General features: G+C 49.5%; 7 protein-coding genes across 7 annotated transcripts; 4 read left to right on the top strand and 3 right to left on the bottom strand.

The window, feature by feature from the left end:
* Positions 1–146: 146 nt before the first annotated feature.
* N7533_006037 (uncharacterized protein) lies at positions 147–2,643 on the top strand (the record flags this gene model as incomplete). The annotated part of the gene is made up of 7 exons (XM_057102687.1): positions 147–468; positions 532–1,086; positions 1,243–1,384; positions 1,442–1,536; positions 1,597–2,378; positions 2,434–2,502; positions 2,575–2,643. The coding sequence occupies 7 exons, from the start codon at positions 147–149 to the stop codon at positions 2,641–2,643; spliced, it is 2,034 nt and encodes a 677-aa protein (XP_056962317.1).
* A 57-nt stretch (positions 2,644–2,700) lies between these two features.
* Positions 2,701–2,982, top strand: N7533_006036 (uncharacterized protein; the record flags this gene model as incomplete). The annotated part of the gene is made up of 1 exon (XM_057102686.1): positions 2,701–2,982. The coding sequence occupies one exon, from the start codon at positions 2,701–2,703 to the stop codon at positions 2,980–2,982; it is 282 nt and encodes a 93-aa protein (XP_056962316.1).
* A 541-nt stretch (positions 2,983–3,523) lies between these two features.
* N7533_006035 (uncharacterized protein) lies at positions 3,524–4,708 on the top strand (the record flags this gene model as incomplete). The annotated part of the gene is made up of 2 exons (XM_057102685.1): positions 3,524–3,699; positions 3,754–4,708. The coding sequence occupies 2 exons, from the start codon at positions 3,524–3,526 to the stop codon at positions 4,706–4,708; spliced, it is 1,131 nt and encodes a 376-aa protein (XP_056962315.1).
* A 403-nt stretch (positions 4,709–5,111) lies between these two features.
* On the bottom strand, positions 5,112–7,135 carry N7533_006034 (GMC family oxidoreductase; the record flags this gene model as incomplete). The annotated part of the gene is made up of 6 exons (XM_057102684.1): positions 5,112–5,344; positions 5,401–6,004; positions 6,058–6,594; positions 6,651–6,867; positions 6,917–7,036; positions 7,095–7,135. The coding sequence occupies 6 exons, from the start codon at positions 7,133–7,135 to the stop codon at positions 5,112–5,114; spliced, it is 1,752 nt and encodes a 583-aa protein (XP_056962314.1).
* A 642-nt stretch (positions 7,136–7,777) lies between these two features.
* On the bottom strand, positions 7,778–9,250 carry N7533_006033 (putative CUE domain protein; the record flags this gene model as incomplete). The annotated part of the gene is made up of 1 exon (XM_057102683.1): positions 7,778–9,250. The coding sequence occupies one exon, from the start codon at positions 9,248–9,250 to the stop codon at positions 7,778–7,780; it is 1,473 nt and encodes a 490-aa protein (XP_056962313.1).
* Positions 9,251–11,163: 1,913 nt separating this feature from the next.
* Positions 11,164–12,342, top strand: pex7 (putative peroxisome biosynthesis protein (Peroxine-7); the record flags this gene model as incomplete). Its single annotated transcript, XM_057102682.1, has 2 exons — positions 11,164–11,327; positions 11,436–12,342. The coding sequence occupies 2 exons, from the start codon at positions 11,164–11,166 to the stop codon at positions 12,340–12,342; spliced, it is 1,071 nt and encodes a 356-aa protein (XP_056962312.1).
* Positions 12,343–12,946: 604 nt separating this feature from the next.
* N7533_006031 (DUF1014 domain protein) lies at positions 12,947–13,741 on the bottom strand (the record flags this gene model as incomplete). Its single annotated transcript, XM_057102681.1, has 3 exons — positions 12,947–13,451; positions 13,522–13,622; positions 13,685–13,741. The coding sequence occupies 3 exons, from the start codon at positions 13,739–13,741 to the stop codon at positions 12,947–12,949; spliced, it is 663 nt and encodes a 220-aa protein (XP_056962311.1).
* Positions 13,742–14,251: the final 510 nt, after the last annotated feature.

Raw genomic sequence — 14,251 nt, 5'->3', positions numbered from 1 at the left:
CAGGGCCGTTATCTGTCAGATCACCTCATCGCTGGGATTTTCAGATTCTTCCAATTTCCGACGAAGTTTCGTGGTAATTTAGTCCACCCTTCGCTCGCAGTTGCAAGCGCCAGAGCCTCGAAATGGAGTACTCCAGGCTCCCCCTGATGTCCATTCCAGCATCAATCCGACGCCGGCTGCTGCGGCTGTACCCGTCTCATAGGGCTGGACCTGATACCAAAGAGATAACGAGCGAAGCCCTGCGTCATGCACTGGCATCATCGTCAGAGCCATATCTCCCTTACTGTAGCCAAATTTCTGGCAATCTCGCGACAGAAACACAACGGCCCCCGACAGCAAGCGATGACTTGGATTCCTTGAACTCTGGATCTGGATCATCTGGCCCGAGCAGCCCTCCGACAGAAGAGAGCGGACACCCCACAAAGTACGAAACCGAGTCAGGCCTGCGGTGGAACCGTGTTGTGCCAGGTGAGATCGAACCTTGACTGAGCTTCAGCCGAATTCATTTGACTCATGTCCATTATTCCCAAGCGTTCAATCTTCTCCGAAATGCAGGATATGAAGCACAACAACCAAGAGCTGATGGCCGACTGGCTCGGTCGCTTTACATAAATGCGTTGATGTATCTGCTAGATGCCCTCCCGGAAGACCTGAGTGCTGAAGAGTCGAATATGCTACAACATCGTTTACCAGAACCCATAAAAACATCACTAGCAACCTGCCCATCGTCACATCTAGCTCGACTAGAAAGTCCTACGGAGAGCAGACAACCACCACCCGCCAGGTCATACTTACATAGACTTCTTGCATCGACTATTGTGCAAATATTTCTGCTGGCGCGATTCGTTCTACCTTATTTCAAAGTATTCCTCCGGCAGGTCTATGAGTACGAACGATCCCACCGCATCACCGAGCGTATCGTGACAACCACGCTAGATGCTACGGATGGCCTTGGAAAGAGTGGAGTGAATATCGGCTCGGCAGTCTGCAAATTCAATGAAGGGCGTGTCGGAGCAGCAGTTGGGAACCTGGCGGCGTGGTGGATTGAAGGAGTTGCGGGTGGTGTCTATGAAGGAGTGGGCGAAGGTATGATTCATTTGGGATTGTTGAAGCCAGGACTAGAATTGGATAGATTGTCATATTGAGTAGATCACGATTATTAGATTAGCCGAATCATGAATAACGACCTTTCCCATGCTATACTTGCTATACTTCATGTGCGGTAGCCCACTTGTCCCCAAGGACTGGGAGTCGATAAGGTGATAAGCCGAGTTGTTTTGGACTCCAATTCATCAACTCTCTCCTCCGCACCACCTCGAACAATGTCAACTACAGCACTACCTTGCATTCCCTCCGTTCGGAGGCAGCAATTGCATTTGGAATTGTGAGAGTCGCCCATTCCTCAAGCCTTCAAGTTCCACTCTGACCTTACTCTCTACAGTGCCAGCCTGCGGCATGCCGCACCGCCAGGGGTTTACGTGAGCCTCGCGCCTGGAGACCCCACGCTTTGGAATGGTGTCATCTTCGTACGCTCCGGTGAGTTGAATCCTTCAAAGAATCACTGGTCCTTACTGACCGGAAAAATTCCCACCATAGGCCCTTATGCCTCCGCTGTTCTCCGCCTACAAATCCGCTTCCCCGACATCTACCCCGATCTACCTCCACTTGTCACCTTCGCGACCGATGTTTTCCACCCATTGATCGTTCCCCTTACAACATATACCTTCAGCACTAGCTCGGCAAGTGATAACCCCGTCAGTGCAACCGACGAGGAACGTCTACCCCCGGGTGGCTTCAGTCTTCGCCATGGTTTCCCACACTGGTTCGGTAGAGCGACACGAAAGGACGTTGCATCTGGAGCTTCGTCGCGCAATGTGAGCGGGAATAGTGCGAAGGTTGCTTCTCCTTCCGAGGCAAGGCAGAGCGATATTGGATTGGAGGGCGAAGAACCATCGGACACGCCACATACTTCAGACGCTGTCTCAGATCTACCGATTGGCAACGAGGACAATACCGAGGCTCAAGAAGAACCAGCTCGGGTCGCACAGGTGCCTAATTTGGACCAATTCGTTCAACCCAGGACGGTCGTTCCTGTTTACGAGCTGCTGGAGTATATCCGATCGACATTTGACGATGAGGAAGTGCTGGACTCGTTACCTGTCGAGGCAGCGGGAAATCCGGGCGCGTGGCACGCATGGAAAGCCCATCGTCGGGGTGGACATACTCCAGGTGATTTGAAACGGGGAAGTCCGCAGGCTCGGCTCCCCGGTGACTGGCATTGGGATGGAATTTGGGCTCGCCGAGTCGAGACTGAAATCGAGACTAGTAATTCCGATCCGATGCTATTTGGAAATGCCAATCGTGCAGGCGATGAGATGGTAAGGAAAACCCCAATGTAGTGATTTCTGACACGGAAATTGACATTCTTAACAGATAAGATTCTCGCGATTGGACGAGGCGACTTTGGAATCGGTGAAGGAGATGATGGCTTCAGTGGCGCACGTACATAAAGAGTGAAGAGGAGAAAGAAAAGATGCCTTCAAATATACCCAGCCAATGCTACTACTTGAACAGTTCCTCGTTCCTTCCCACTTCAATATGGTCATGGCCACTGCTGCCACTGCCATGCTTGCGCCGGCTTAGATCGCCTTCCACGGCCCAAAGGTCACTTTGACCGCACATACACCTTCTCATCCCAAGATGTCCAATATTATATCTCTTGATTTCAAGAGTTCTGCATTGATTATTGCCCTGGTATTGGTTCCTATCGTCATTCTATTCTGTGCGGTCGCTGTGGCCCTGGCCTGCTCTGAGCACTGCAGCTGTCGGTTCAACACTCCTCCCTGGCTCTCTTGCCGAACTCGCTACCGTCACAAAAGGCGCCTTCGCTCTGATCTCGAGAGTGGTACCGGTCAAGGCACCGAGACTTCTGAAGTGCCCTTGAATTACGCATCTCCCGTTCACACTAGCGAGCATGTCTAGACCGGATCGATCAGCGATGGATGACGATACCCCAAGGCCCGACACTTCCAAGAAAGCCAGACTCACACTCTCTCGAAGCACTATATCGTCGACGTCCTATCCTCGTATCCCGCGGCGATCTTCATCCCTATACAGTTCAGGAAATAGCACTGATGACCCACCTACATCGACAAGAACCCCGTCTTACAGCAGCAGTTCATATCAGATTGAAGTCACGAAAAGAAGAACAAACTATCAACGATTTCCCGAAGGCACAAGAGAGTCTCTTTGGAGCCTATTAGAAGATCCATTTTCCGACTCAATGGTTGTCTGTGCCTTGAAACCGAGATGTCTGGCTCTTTACTGACATAGTCTGCAGATCCCAGAGACCCCTACCAAATCACCGAAGCTAGATCAACGTGCCCGACGTCGAAATTCTCCCCATGGTTTGCAGATTCGCTGGAGCTCTGGATCCTACAGCGATTCGCTGCCAGGTCTGCCAGATTCCTCCAATGGAAAAAATCTATCGAATTGTTGGGAAAAGTCACAGTTTCTCTGTCCGATGGATCTGCCAATTGGTTTTGTTGGAGTCAAAACAACCACCAATCCTCCACAAATCGGCTTTGGCAAAGAAAGCGTGACAACCACAATAGATGTCTCTGCCGATGTCAGTTTTGTTCCACTGCCAGAGCCGTCGAACCTTGCGCCACTCGATATCGTTATTCTCCTCGATAGCTTGTATGTTGAAGTGTTGCTATGATTGGCTTGTCACTGTACTTATCATATACCTAGGCCTGCGGCACCTGGCAACTCCCTGACACAGTTCATCCTAGGATCAACAATTCTGGCTTCGCATACAATTCAAGGCCAGGATCGCATTTCGATTGGCTATGTGAATGAAGCTTTCACGAATCACTTCCAGCTATTGCTTCCGTTGGGATTTCACTCCGTGGACAACATTCAGGCCGCCCTCAACATATTTTCCCATCGCTCACGGGCTGGCAACCCGAAAAAGCGTAACCTCGAACTCGCCATTCGTGAATCTTCCAGGATTTTCAGCGCTTCGCCAAGAGTTGCTTACTGCAACCTATTTTTCCTTTCTTCGGTTTCGCCCGCAAACTACCAAGTACCTTGGATCGATAAAGCCATTGGATTCCACACAATCACGCCTGAGAGTTATTTCCCTTTGATTCACATGAATCGCCAACCTGGGTGGCATATATTTTATGATCCTGAAGAAATTGGCAGCAAAAGGATTCATTTTGCCCAGAGGGTTGCCAAGGCCATTCGACACATTCGCCTTGGTATACGTCCCGGGTCCCTTAATCAGATCAAAATTGTTTTGACACCAGGGCCGGGGTGCCAAATAGAGCCGATCGCTAAATTCTATCAAATCACATCACTTCGCCCCGGAGAAGTATGGAGTGTCCCAATAAACATCATCATTCCGATCGCATTTCAAGAAACCGATAGAGAGGAACTCCAAAAACTACCCCAAGTCGCCATGGAGACAATTGCTGGGATCAACAAATTCTTGATGGGCTGGGTCAGAGATCTACCCGAACAAATCCTCACTGTTCAAGTCGAATATCAACATTCACTTCTTCCAACAAATTGCATTGTCAACCAGGAAACTTTCGTGACCAGTCTACGCAGTCGACATGCCAGTGGTTTCAAAACATCCTTGGAGAAACCCGGCACTACCTTTGTACAGCCCGGCGAAAAGTTTACATTCAGCTTGGCATAGATCGCCGCAACGTTTTATCACTGCTTGGTTGTATCCATTTTTACCCCGTTCCCATTACCCCAATAGCTACAACCTTTATGGTATTTTGTACACTACTAGTTAAGTTCAAAATCAAAGGCGTTCTCTGCAGCGCTCTATCCAAAATCAACATTGGAATAGTGTTCCCCAAAGCTATACCATCCACTTAGCCACTCGATGAAGCTACTAGTATTCTACCACCTGCCTAGGTATTAAGATTTCTCTAGGGCTTGATCTTAGCAGTTCAGGGTACTGGGTACCTAGTACTATTAGCATACGAAGTAGTAGTATAGTAATGGTTATATCCCTAATACTGACCAAGTCGCTATCTATACTAACAGTACTAACATACAGTACCCATAAACGTCAAGGCAGTTTGCCATCCTCAAATTCGACTATAAACATTTCCACTCATTCGCCATGTCTCTTTAATGAGATCAGCACACTTCTCTCCAAGACCGTACGCCGGCATTTGAGTGTGTCCTCCATGCAAAGTAGGCATGGCACTACAATCAGCAACCCGCAAACCGGAAACACCGCGAACCTGCATCTTCTCATCCAGAACAGCCATAGGGTTATCCTTCTTACCCATGGCACATGTACCTGCTGCGTGATAGCCTAGAACAATTATCAGTATTACGACCAAAATCAAATTGTGCATATCGAGAACTCACAAGTAGTAGCATGTTCCTTGACGTAGGGCACCCACTCCTCTCTTGTCTTGTAGGTATGATGGTTCAAGTTAGGCGGCCAGGAACCCTTAACAATATCCTTGGTTCCAGCACCCTTCATAACAACTTCATTTCCAAATCGACAAGCCTCACTTAGGACCAGCAGATCCATCGGGTCAGCCAGATAGTTACAGTCAACGATAGGGTTCTCCATGGGGTTAGTCGAGTTCAAAGTCACCGAGCCACGAGACTTGGGCGCGAACAATTCCGCGATCATCGAGAAAGCATGCTTCTGGTCGATGGGGAACTGGTCATATTGCTTCGGGCCACCATAGCACTCTGTCGTGAAAAATTCGATGTTGGGTTGAGAGGGCGTGAGACCCATGGGATCACGGCCTGGTAGACGAGGGGCATTCTTCCATAGCGGGTCGTCCTTGAGTCGATCGTCGATTCTGGCGAAGGCGAAGGCGCCGAAGGGGAATGTGGAAAGGAATCCCGTTTTCTTCTCCTTATATTCTGCGTAGGTTTTGTCGAAGTTATCGCCGTGGTAGACGTGATAGTCGTTAGTTATTCCCGCTTTCTCGGTTTCGTAGAACATGAACACAATCTATTGTCATCAGTCAGTGAATTCAACGAAACGGACTCGGGTATGGAGCTAACCAGATGATCCATAAGATTTTTTCCAACGCCTGGAGAATCCACGATGCATTCTATTTGATGCTTCTTCAGCTCCTCCTTGGACCCAATACCAGATCGGAGCAGGATTGCAGGGCTGCAGTACGCCCCGCCGGAAATGATGATCTCTTTGCGCGCAAAGAACGTCTTGGAGCTGCCATCGGCTGCTTTGGTCACAACGCCGGTCGCACGGGCTTGGCCTCCTTGCTTGTCAAAAATGACCTTGTCCACGGTGGTATCTGTCTGGATCGTAATATTGCCTCGGTGGTTCTTGTTGGTCACAAAGTCTGCACCTGTTGTCCGAATGCCCTCATAAACAGTGCGAGGGACATGGCCACATCCTTGTGCGACATCTCCGGTACTAAACATGTCATGGTTGAGTAGCATTCCCTCCGACACAAAAGAATCCAGAAGAAGCTTTGAAATCGGCGCTAGATCGTGAGGCTCAGTATGTAATGGTCCGGAGTAGCCATGGCTGGTCTTATCGGCGTGAAACCAAGGCTTGGGATGGAATGTTTCCGCCTATTATAATTTGTAAGAAACGAGCTCCTATGAATTTCGCAGAGGTTGGATATCACCTTTCTCATGTACTTGAAGAAATCCTCACCGCTCCATCCGTCAAGTCCCCAGTCATCGTAGTCCTGCTTATTTCCACGGATACAAAGTGTACCATTACAGCCACTGGAGCCACCCAAGAAACGTCCACGACTCAATTTCACCTGACGATTGGCCACACCAGCCATCGGAGGAGTGACAACATTCCAATCGGTCTCTGAATCGAAATTATTTGACCATCTATCTTATTAGTAGCTGGAAGCTCTTCCGGCAAGTGGAGACAGCTTACCCGCCCGCCATGTGTACATTCTCCAGATCCTTATTATGCTGGCCAGCTTCGATGAGAAGGACCCTGATTTCCGGATTCTCAGCTAGACGACCGGCGACTACACAGCCAGATGTGCCACCCCTGTTGCGTTGGTCAGTGATAATTTCAGACCGAAGTCACCAGAACCAATCAATCTAACCCGCAGACGATATAATCATAGCTGTCGTTTTGGGCAGCCATGTTGTGATAGACACACAGAACAATTTCAACGAAGGATCAGAAAGAGATTCAAAGTTCTTCACAAAAAGTATCAGCGATCACAATTCCCTTAAATACTCGCCCTAAAACACACCGAGGGAGGCGGCGCGGAATTCCGCCTAACGCATCGAGGCGGGGCGGCGGAGGGCGAAGCTGGCCTCAGCACAAGAGTCCATTAGCCTATCGGGGGAATCCCACTGGGTCACCTTTCGTATCGCGCCTTAGTGCATTCAACGACTCCGTTCTGCTGAACCATGCTGTAAAAGGTGAGACTTTACATCCGAGGTGTTTCTGGGGCATCCAAGGCGGAGGACGGAATGAAGTGGCTTGATTCCGCCCGCAAGAGGGGGATAACCCCGCATCAACTCTATTTGGCGCGAATAATCATCCTCTGATCTCCAATCGATCTCGATTCCCCGTTCAACCTTTTGCCTTTTGCTGGTTTTGGGGTTCCCCCGTGGGGCAGATAAAAGCTGAAGGTGGGGGCAAAAAAACGAATGGATCCAATTGTGGGCCTCAATTTGTTGCAGACCGATGGGAACTAGCGAACTTGGCCGACTTGTCGTACAAAATGGGGGAAGTCTAGGAAATTCTGGGGAAATGGGAGTTTGGATTGGCTATGATCTACTGCGATGCAGAAAAATTGGACAGCCCCGGTGCCACATCCTTGCTTTGCTTATGATGCCACACCGGATCGCCGTCGTCGTCGAACTCGGCCCATTGGAAGAACGAACATCCCTCTTTCCCTGGTGTATATCCGGCATAGCACATCCACATGTAGCGGCCGCGATTTTCTTGCTTGCGTTGCGCACATCGAAGAATCGCAGGTGCACCGCATCGACATCGCGGTGTGTTGCGTGGATGTAGAGTGTCACGATACCAGCGATAAGTAACATTAATTCGACAGTTCCCCGAGACTGGATGGGGAGAAACCGTCTGGGCGGGAGTGATTGCATGCTTCCATTCCTCCTGCATCTCTGCATGCATTACAAGAAGAGAGTTGTGGGGAAGGTGAATAGAAATCTGCCCCTGAGCATCAGCGCGGGCTGCCGCCGCTCTCTCATCTTTAGTGGATCGCGAGGACGAGTCGGCACGATCTTGATTGATCTCCGTATCGTCATCTTCATCCGCATCATCTTGGGGGATGATCCGGCGGACTCGGAATTCTCGTTCCACGCCCAGGCTCAAACTTCCTATTATTGGGTGTGGTCCGAGGTAGGTCAAGTCATCTGAATGATACCCCACATTCTCCGCAGGTCCGTTATAGCAGTTGACAAAAGCCGCGTTAGGTCGCCATTCCTTCGGGGATTGGAATTTAAGTTTCTTTCCTTCTGGATACACTTTATTGATGCGTTTTTTTATCTCGTCGTTCACCAGGCTTTGAACCTTCCGCGATGCGGAGCGCAGATGCGGCGTTGCTTGCCGCACATTTGCTCGATAGGTTCCACCATAAGTGTACTCAGATGTCTGTTGTCTGAATTCTTCAGGCGTAGAGACGTATACACACGCGCTATGTGGACTTTGGACGGTCCGGTTGAAAAGTTGGAACTCGTATCTGGAGAAGTGCTCAGATTCATCAAGCAGCTCACCAAGTAGATTTTTGGCTTCTTCGGGGGGAAGAAAATTGTGTATGATCGTGCAAGGCGTGTAAGCCGCAATGTCCTCTGGTGCGTAGAGGTGTAGTGTCTTCCCCTTCTTGATAGCTGGAGGTTTTCGACTCTGCATGCTTTCGCTGAGAGATGTGAGCAGTCCATCCTTGGATTTGGTCATGACGTGGGATGAGAGTGATGTTTGAATGCCCAGAAACGAGCTGGGAATCGTTCGCTTTTTTCCTGACGTTTGTTTTGCGGGTGGTTGTGACTTGAGCAGTGAAGAAGCGGCCTCAACAGACCCGTCGCAAGAAATAAGAATATCGAGGATATCATCTTGTCCGAAATCTGGAAACAGGGAAATCAGAATGGCTAGCTTGACGTCTGTCGAATCATCGCCCGCGAGATCTGGATTCGATGAAGGATTAAGAGTCTCATGTCTTGCTGGACTGGGTTGCTCTTTGGGTGCAGAGACCCTTCGTTTCTTTCTCGTTATGAATGCATCCATGGATGCTCAGCACCATCGCCATATTCGACTGGGATACAGAAAAAGCCTAAGAGGGTAGGTTGGATTTGAAATCAACCTGGAATTTTCCAATTTGGGATGATGCAGCACGATAAAGACCTTATCGGCACATGATTGCTTCCAAAGTGACCAATCAGAAAGCATCCCCTACTTTTTATAACAGGTTATGGCCTTCAATTATAAGTTATAATTAATTGTATCCTGGATTTTATTTCGTAGCACTCCATTTACCTTGCCCTAGGTAAATACGCCCTTCATGATGATATTCCACTAGGGACCTCATTTGTCGAAGCCCATCAAATACTTCCAACAACGCAGACAATGATACCATAGTCCACCCATGATATTTCCCCTGGCTCTCTCTTATTCCATCGTTATTTTTACTCCGTTCTGGTCTGGTCACGTACGACTTGTCGCCGAATCTTGGATCCGGGAAGTTGTCCTCAATCACTTTTACCCAGCACCGCCCGACATCTGTATCTTGTCCAGCCATGGTTGAAATGTCCAAAATAGCCCTCATATGTGATAGAACTCCATCATCTACCATTAGGCATGCGCGTAGTCTACTTGGTAATTCTGTGGCAGGCATGGCCAACGAGACTTTGTAATCGTGAAATGCATCACGAACTCTATCTTCGTCCATGCTGTCGTACATATCTCGTGCACTGAAGACTTTCGAAGCATACGTCTTTTTGAGAAGTCTGACTTGCTCTTCAGAGCCTGCCAAAGTTCGATCTATGGACCGACTGACGGCATCATTAAGAAGCCGCAGGAAGATAGGGAGAAGACTTTTGCTTTCCGGAACGTAGGACGTTCGATAAATGATAGGCCCCCAGGTGAGAACTACGAAGTCACGCTCAGAACCAGGGGGAAGAGACCGCAGCCCCGGAGAGGTTCCCAGTCGGTAGACTTCCTGTTGGAGGAAAAGGTTGGCGGGAGAGGTAAAGGTAGAGGTGTCTCGGTCGGTCATGATCGCAACTGTCCGCTGAGCGGTCCAACCCCATCGGAGTGGCTTGCTGGTAGTTTTCGATAAGAAGGCTAGCTCTGGAAAATGTGTTTTCGTTGAATCAAAAAAGAGTTGAGGTGGTCGAAGGAAGTCCGGGGAGAGATGGGTTCTTCGCGGCGGGATACGTCATGTCCAATTCTTGACGGTCGAAGAGGCGAAATTGCGGGGATTGGCTCTGGATTATGCTTAACCACTCATAGACCTATCAAAGGAAGTATCAAGACAGAAAGTCTAGCAATTTTTCCGTTTTGTCGAGCTAGTATGGGCACCCGGTTAATAGACATTCGGGATGGATCGGTCATTGACGTCAACGATGAAATGCTCTCGAAACGTATACAACTACTCCATGGGCTCTCACTCAGGTTTTACATGTTATTAATAACTTACAAGGTTTTCAAGCGCATTCCAGTTCATTTCCAAGGTTATAATATGATTTTCATATCCTTCCCTGTGAACATTCTACTTCTAGTATACTACTTACCTATTCGCACTACTATGATCAACAGTTCTAGTATATCACGAGAGGTGCACAATCTGTTCAGTGATTGCCAGAAAAACCCCGGTCGTTTCAATGAGATCCATGCAGTTTGACCTAAATAATTACAGTTCTATATTATTCCATTGCCCCGGTCTCAGCTTGGCCGATCCCGTCCCTTTCGCGCGGGAATGGCTGATAAGCGTGGGCCGCACCGAAAGTGAAAGTCGACCTCGGCCCATCGCATTTGATCCTCCCCGCAATCCCGATGTCATTCAATCCTCCGCGCCGTGCTGGACAACTCTGATTGATTTTCACGTGTGATGCCCTCTACCTTGCCTCCTGTCGTCATTTTGCTTTCCTTCTCACGTCTTCAATATCGAGCGACGGGCGTCAACCGGTCGGACGCTCAATATGCTTCACTTCCGCACACAGGGCTACAACGGCAGCGCGGTCAAATACTCGCCTTTCTTCGACAATCGATTAGCTGTTGCCAGTGCGGCTAATTTCGGTCTGGTCGGAAATGGTCGATTGTATATCTTGGAGTTGACTCCCAACGGAATCGTACCTGTCAAACAGTGAGTGGGCTTGCTTATATTGCGCTCTCTCTCTCCGCGGGGAGAATCCCCTCTCCTTCACAGCCAGAAACATTGAATTGACGGTACAATTTTGTTCGGCATATATAGTTTCACCACTCAAGACTCCCTCTATGATCTGGCTTGGTCAGAAATTCACGAGAATCAAGTCCTCACTGCCTCCGGCGACGGCAGCATCAAGTTATTCGACACCTCGGCCAACGACTACCCTGTTCAAAACTGGAAGGAACATGCACGCGAGGTCTTCAGTGTTAACTGGAACCTAGTCGCCAAAGATCGCTTCTGCTCCAGCAGTTGGGATGGCACAGTGCGCGTCTGGTCGCCGCATCGCCAACAGTCCCTCCTCACTCTCCCCACCCACAGCTGCACCTATTCCGCTGCCTTCTGCCCTCACAACCCCGAGCTTATTTCCTGTGTATCCTCCGACTCCTACGTGCGTATATTTGACCTACGTACGCCCGCCTCCGCCTCCAACCACCTCACTGTCCAAATCCCTATTCACGCAGCCCCCGCGGCCCCCGCAATTCCCGGTCAGCCCGGCATTCCACCTGCGCCATGTGCGCCCGCAGAGGCGCTCACTCACGACTGGAATAAATACCGCCCTACTGTCCTGGCTACGGCGGGCGTTGATCGCGCTATTCGGACATTCGATATCCGGGCCCCGCAGCAAGGCCCACTCACTACTATGCTGGGTCACGACTACGCTGTTCGCAAGGTAGCCTGGTCGCCGCATCTATCAAATGTGCTTCTGAGTGCTAGTTATGATATGACTTGCCGCGTATGGAGTGATCAATCAGATCCAAGCGCAGCGGGCGATATGGATATGATGCGTTCTGGGCCGAGTCCAATGGTCGGCATGGAGCTGGGGCGGATGGGTAGGCATACCGAGTTCGTGACTGGTATCGATTGGTGTCTATTCGGTAGCGAGGGTTGGTGTGCTAGTGTTGGCTGGGATGAGAGTCTTTATGTATGGGATGTACGAGGTTCAATGAATTAGGATTATAGCCCAGGCATAGTGTATAGCCATCCCAAATTAAATGGGGTTTTTCATTGCAATTGGCCTTCCGTCTGGTTCAGACTGCCAGTCAACTATATATCAATTTGAAGGATTCACTAGCAGAAAGTGTTCTTGAATTGCAGCGCTATTGCGAATCGAGTAACTCAAGTAATTACTAGTAGGCTTGTATGGCAGACCACCTAAACACATGGAATAAAAGAGATTATTTAGTCTTTCTTCGCAGAAGTTGGGCAACTTTTTGAAATGTTCGCCCTTACAGGAGATGTATCAAGTATGGATATCAGTCATTGCATTTCGTGATTTTTGTGTTCACGCTCATCGAGCTCACAATGCACTGTGCACGAACCCAATCGGGAAAATAGGCACAGTCTATCAATAATCATCAGAGCAGATCATCCTCTTTTTTTAGAACAACCATAGGAAATGCACACCGCGCAAGCCGCCTCCCCGGCGCACCCTTCAAGGGTCTTCGAGTTGACAATGATCCATCGCGCAGCATCAGGGACCAAGAGAAGTAAATTTCTGCTTTTCAATACCACCCAATACCGGTATAACGTGGAAGTCCGCACGATATTTCGGAAATTTATCTTCCGAGTCTAGCCTCAGTCTTCGATCGTTCCTGGTCCCGCATCTGGGCAATTTCTTCCTTAGTCGCATTGACCTTGACGTGCACCTGGTTGAAGGGGTTCTCCTCGCTCTTGTCGAATTCCTTCCGGCACAGATCGATACGCTGTTGTCGGCGCAGGCCAGGGTTCTCCTCCTCGATCTCGGGTAGACGGCGGGCCTCGAAAGCAGCATAGGCGGCCTTGAATCGTCGCTCTGGGTGCTTCTCAACCTTCGAAGAATCACTACCCGTCAACGAAAGAGCATCCAGGGCATTGTCGATACCGGAGGCATTGAGAGCACCCGGCTTGCCACTCGGGGTGTCATCGAGTTGGCCAAGGTCGAGGCCACGAGACTTCTTTTGCGCAGTCTTTGCACCGGCACCCTTAGCTTTAGCTGGTTGGGAGGCTTCTTCGGCAGCGAGCATGGCGTCGCGTTCGGCCTTCTTGCGGGCAGCATCGGCTTTCTTAGCTTCGGCATCGTCCCTATAAGTGAGTGAGAGAAAAACATTGATCAGAATCCATACACTACAACAGGCGTGCTGGCTATACTTACTTCTTAGCGTTGCTCTTGGATCCCTTGGACCATTGCTTCTCTTCCTCCACGGCAACCTTTGCATCCGCTTGAGCCTTCTTTCCAGCAGCCGCCTCGGCTTTCTATGTGACTGTCAGTCCACCTGTTGCAATGTGTGACGATGGCGGGGGCGGGGTCAACATACGCGGGCGTTGCCAGCAACCTTCTTGGAGTTCTCACCAGCAGCTTTCTTGCCTCCCATGGTGGCGAAAGGTTTTCGATTTGATTAAAAAAAAGAACGCTGCACAGGTTTGAGACCAGGAGAAAGAGAGAGAAGAAGAAAATGAAGAAAAGTGGATTGCACTGATTGATGATCTGATCCGCCAGACGATTATGCCGGCTCCGACGTAGGCGGTACCTCTATGACTAAGCTATGACGAGGTTCCAGGGCCATCTCAGGGCTAATCTATTGCGAGTATTCTTTTCGAATAAATAGTCATATAAAGCAGGAAATGAGTCTTTATCTGGCCTTTGAAAAAACTTTTAATCCCCTATTTATTATCCTCTTTTCAAGGTTGACGAGAAGCATTGTTGATGCCCGATTACTAAGGCGCCGATCCCCAATCGCGGGTTTGTCATCGCGCTCCGCAATAGCTTCACTTGTCATCTACCTTCCGTCGGGACTCGGACTCGATAATGGCTTTGATATAACTGTCGGAACTAATATCTGAGCTATATCATCTGATCCTCACGCTTCAACTCTCTCCTTTCC

This window comes from Penicillium manginii (assembly GCF_028828005.1).
Source record: "Penicillium manginii strain IBT 31320 chromosome Unknown utg000004l:1.0-7231830.0:1.0-7236170.0, whole genome shotgun sequence".
NCBI classification, from domain to species: domain Eukaryota; kingdom Fungi; phylum Ascomycota; class Eurotiomycetes; order Eurotiales; family Aspergillaceae; genus Penicillium; species Penicillium manginii.
Note: the sequence above shows the minus strand (reverse complement) of the source record. Positions and strands in the feature narration are given on the sequence as shown.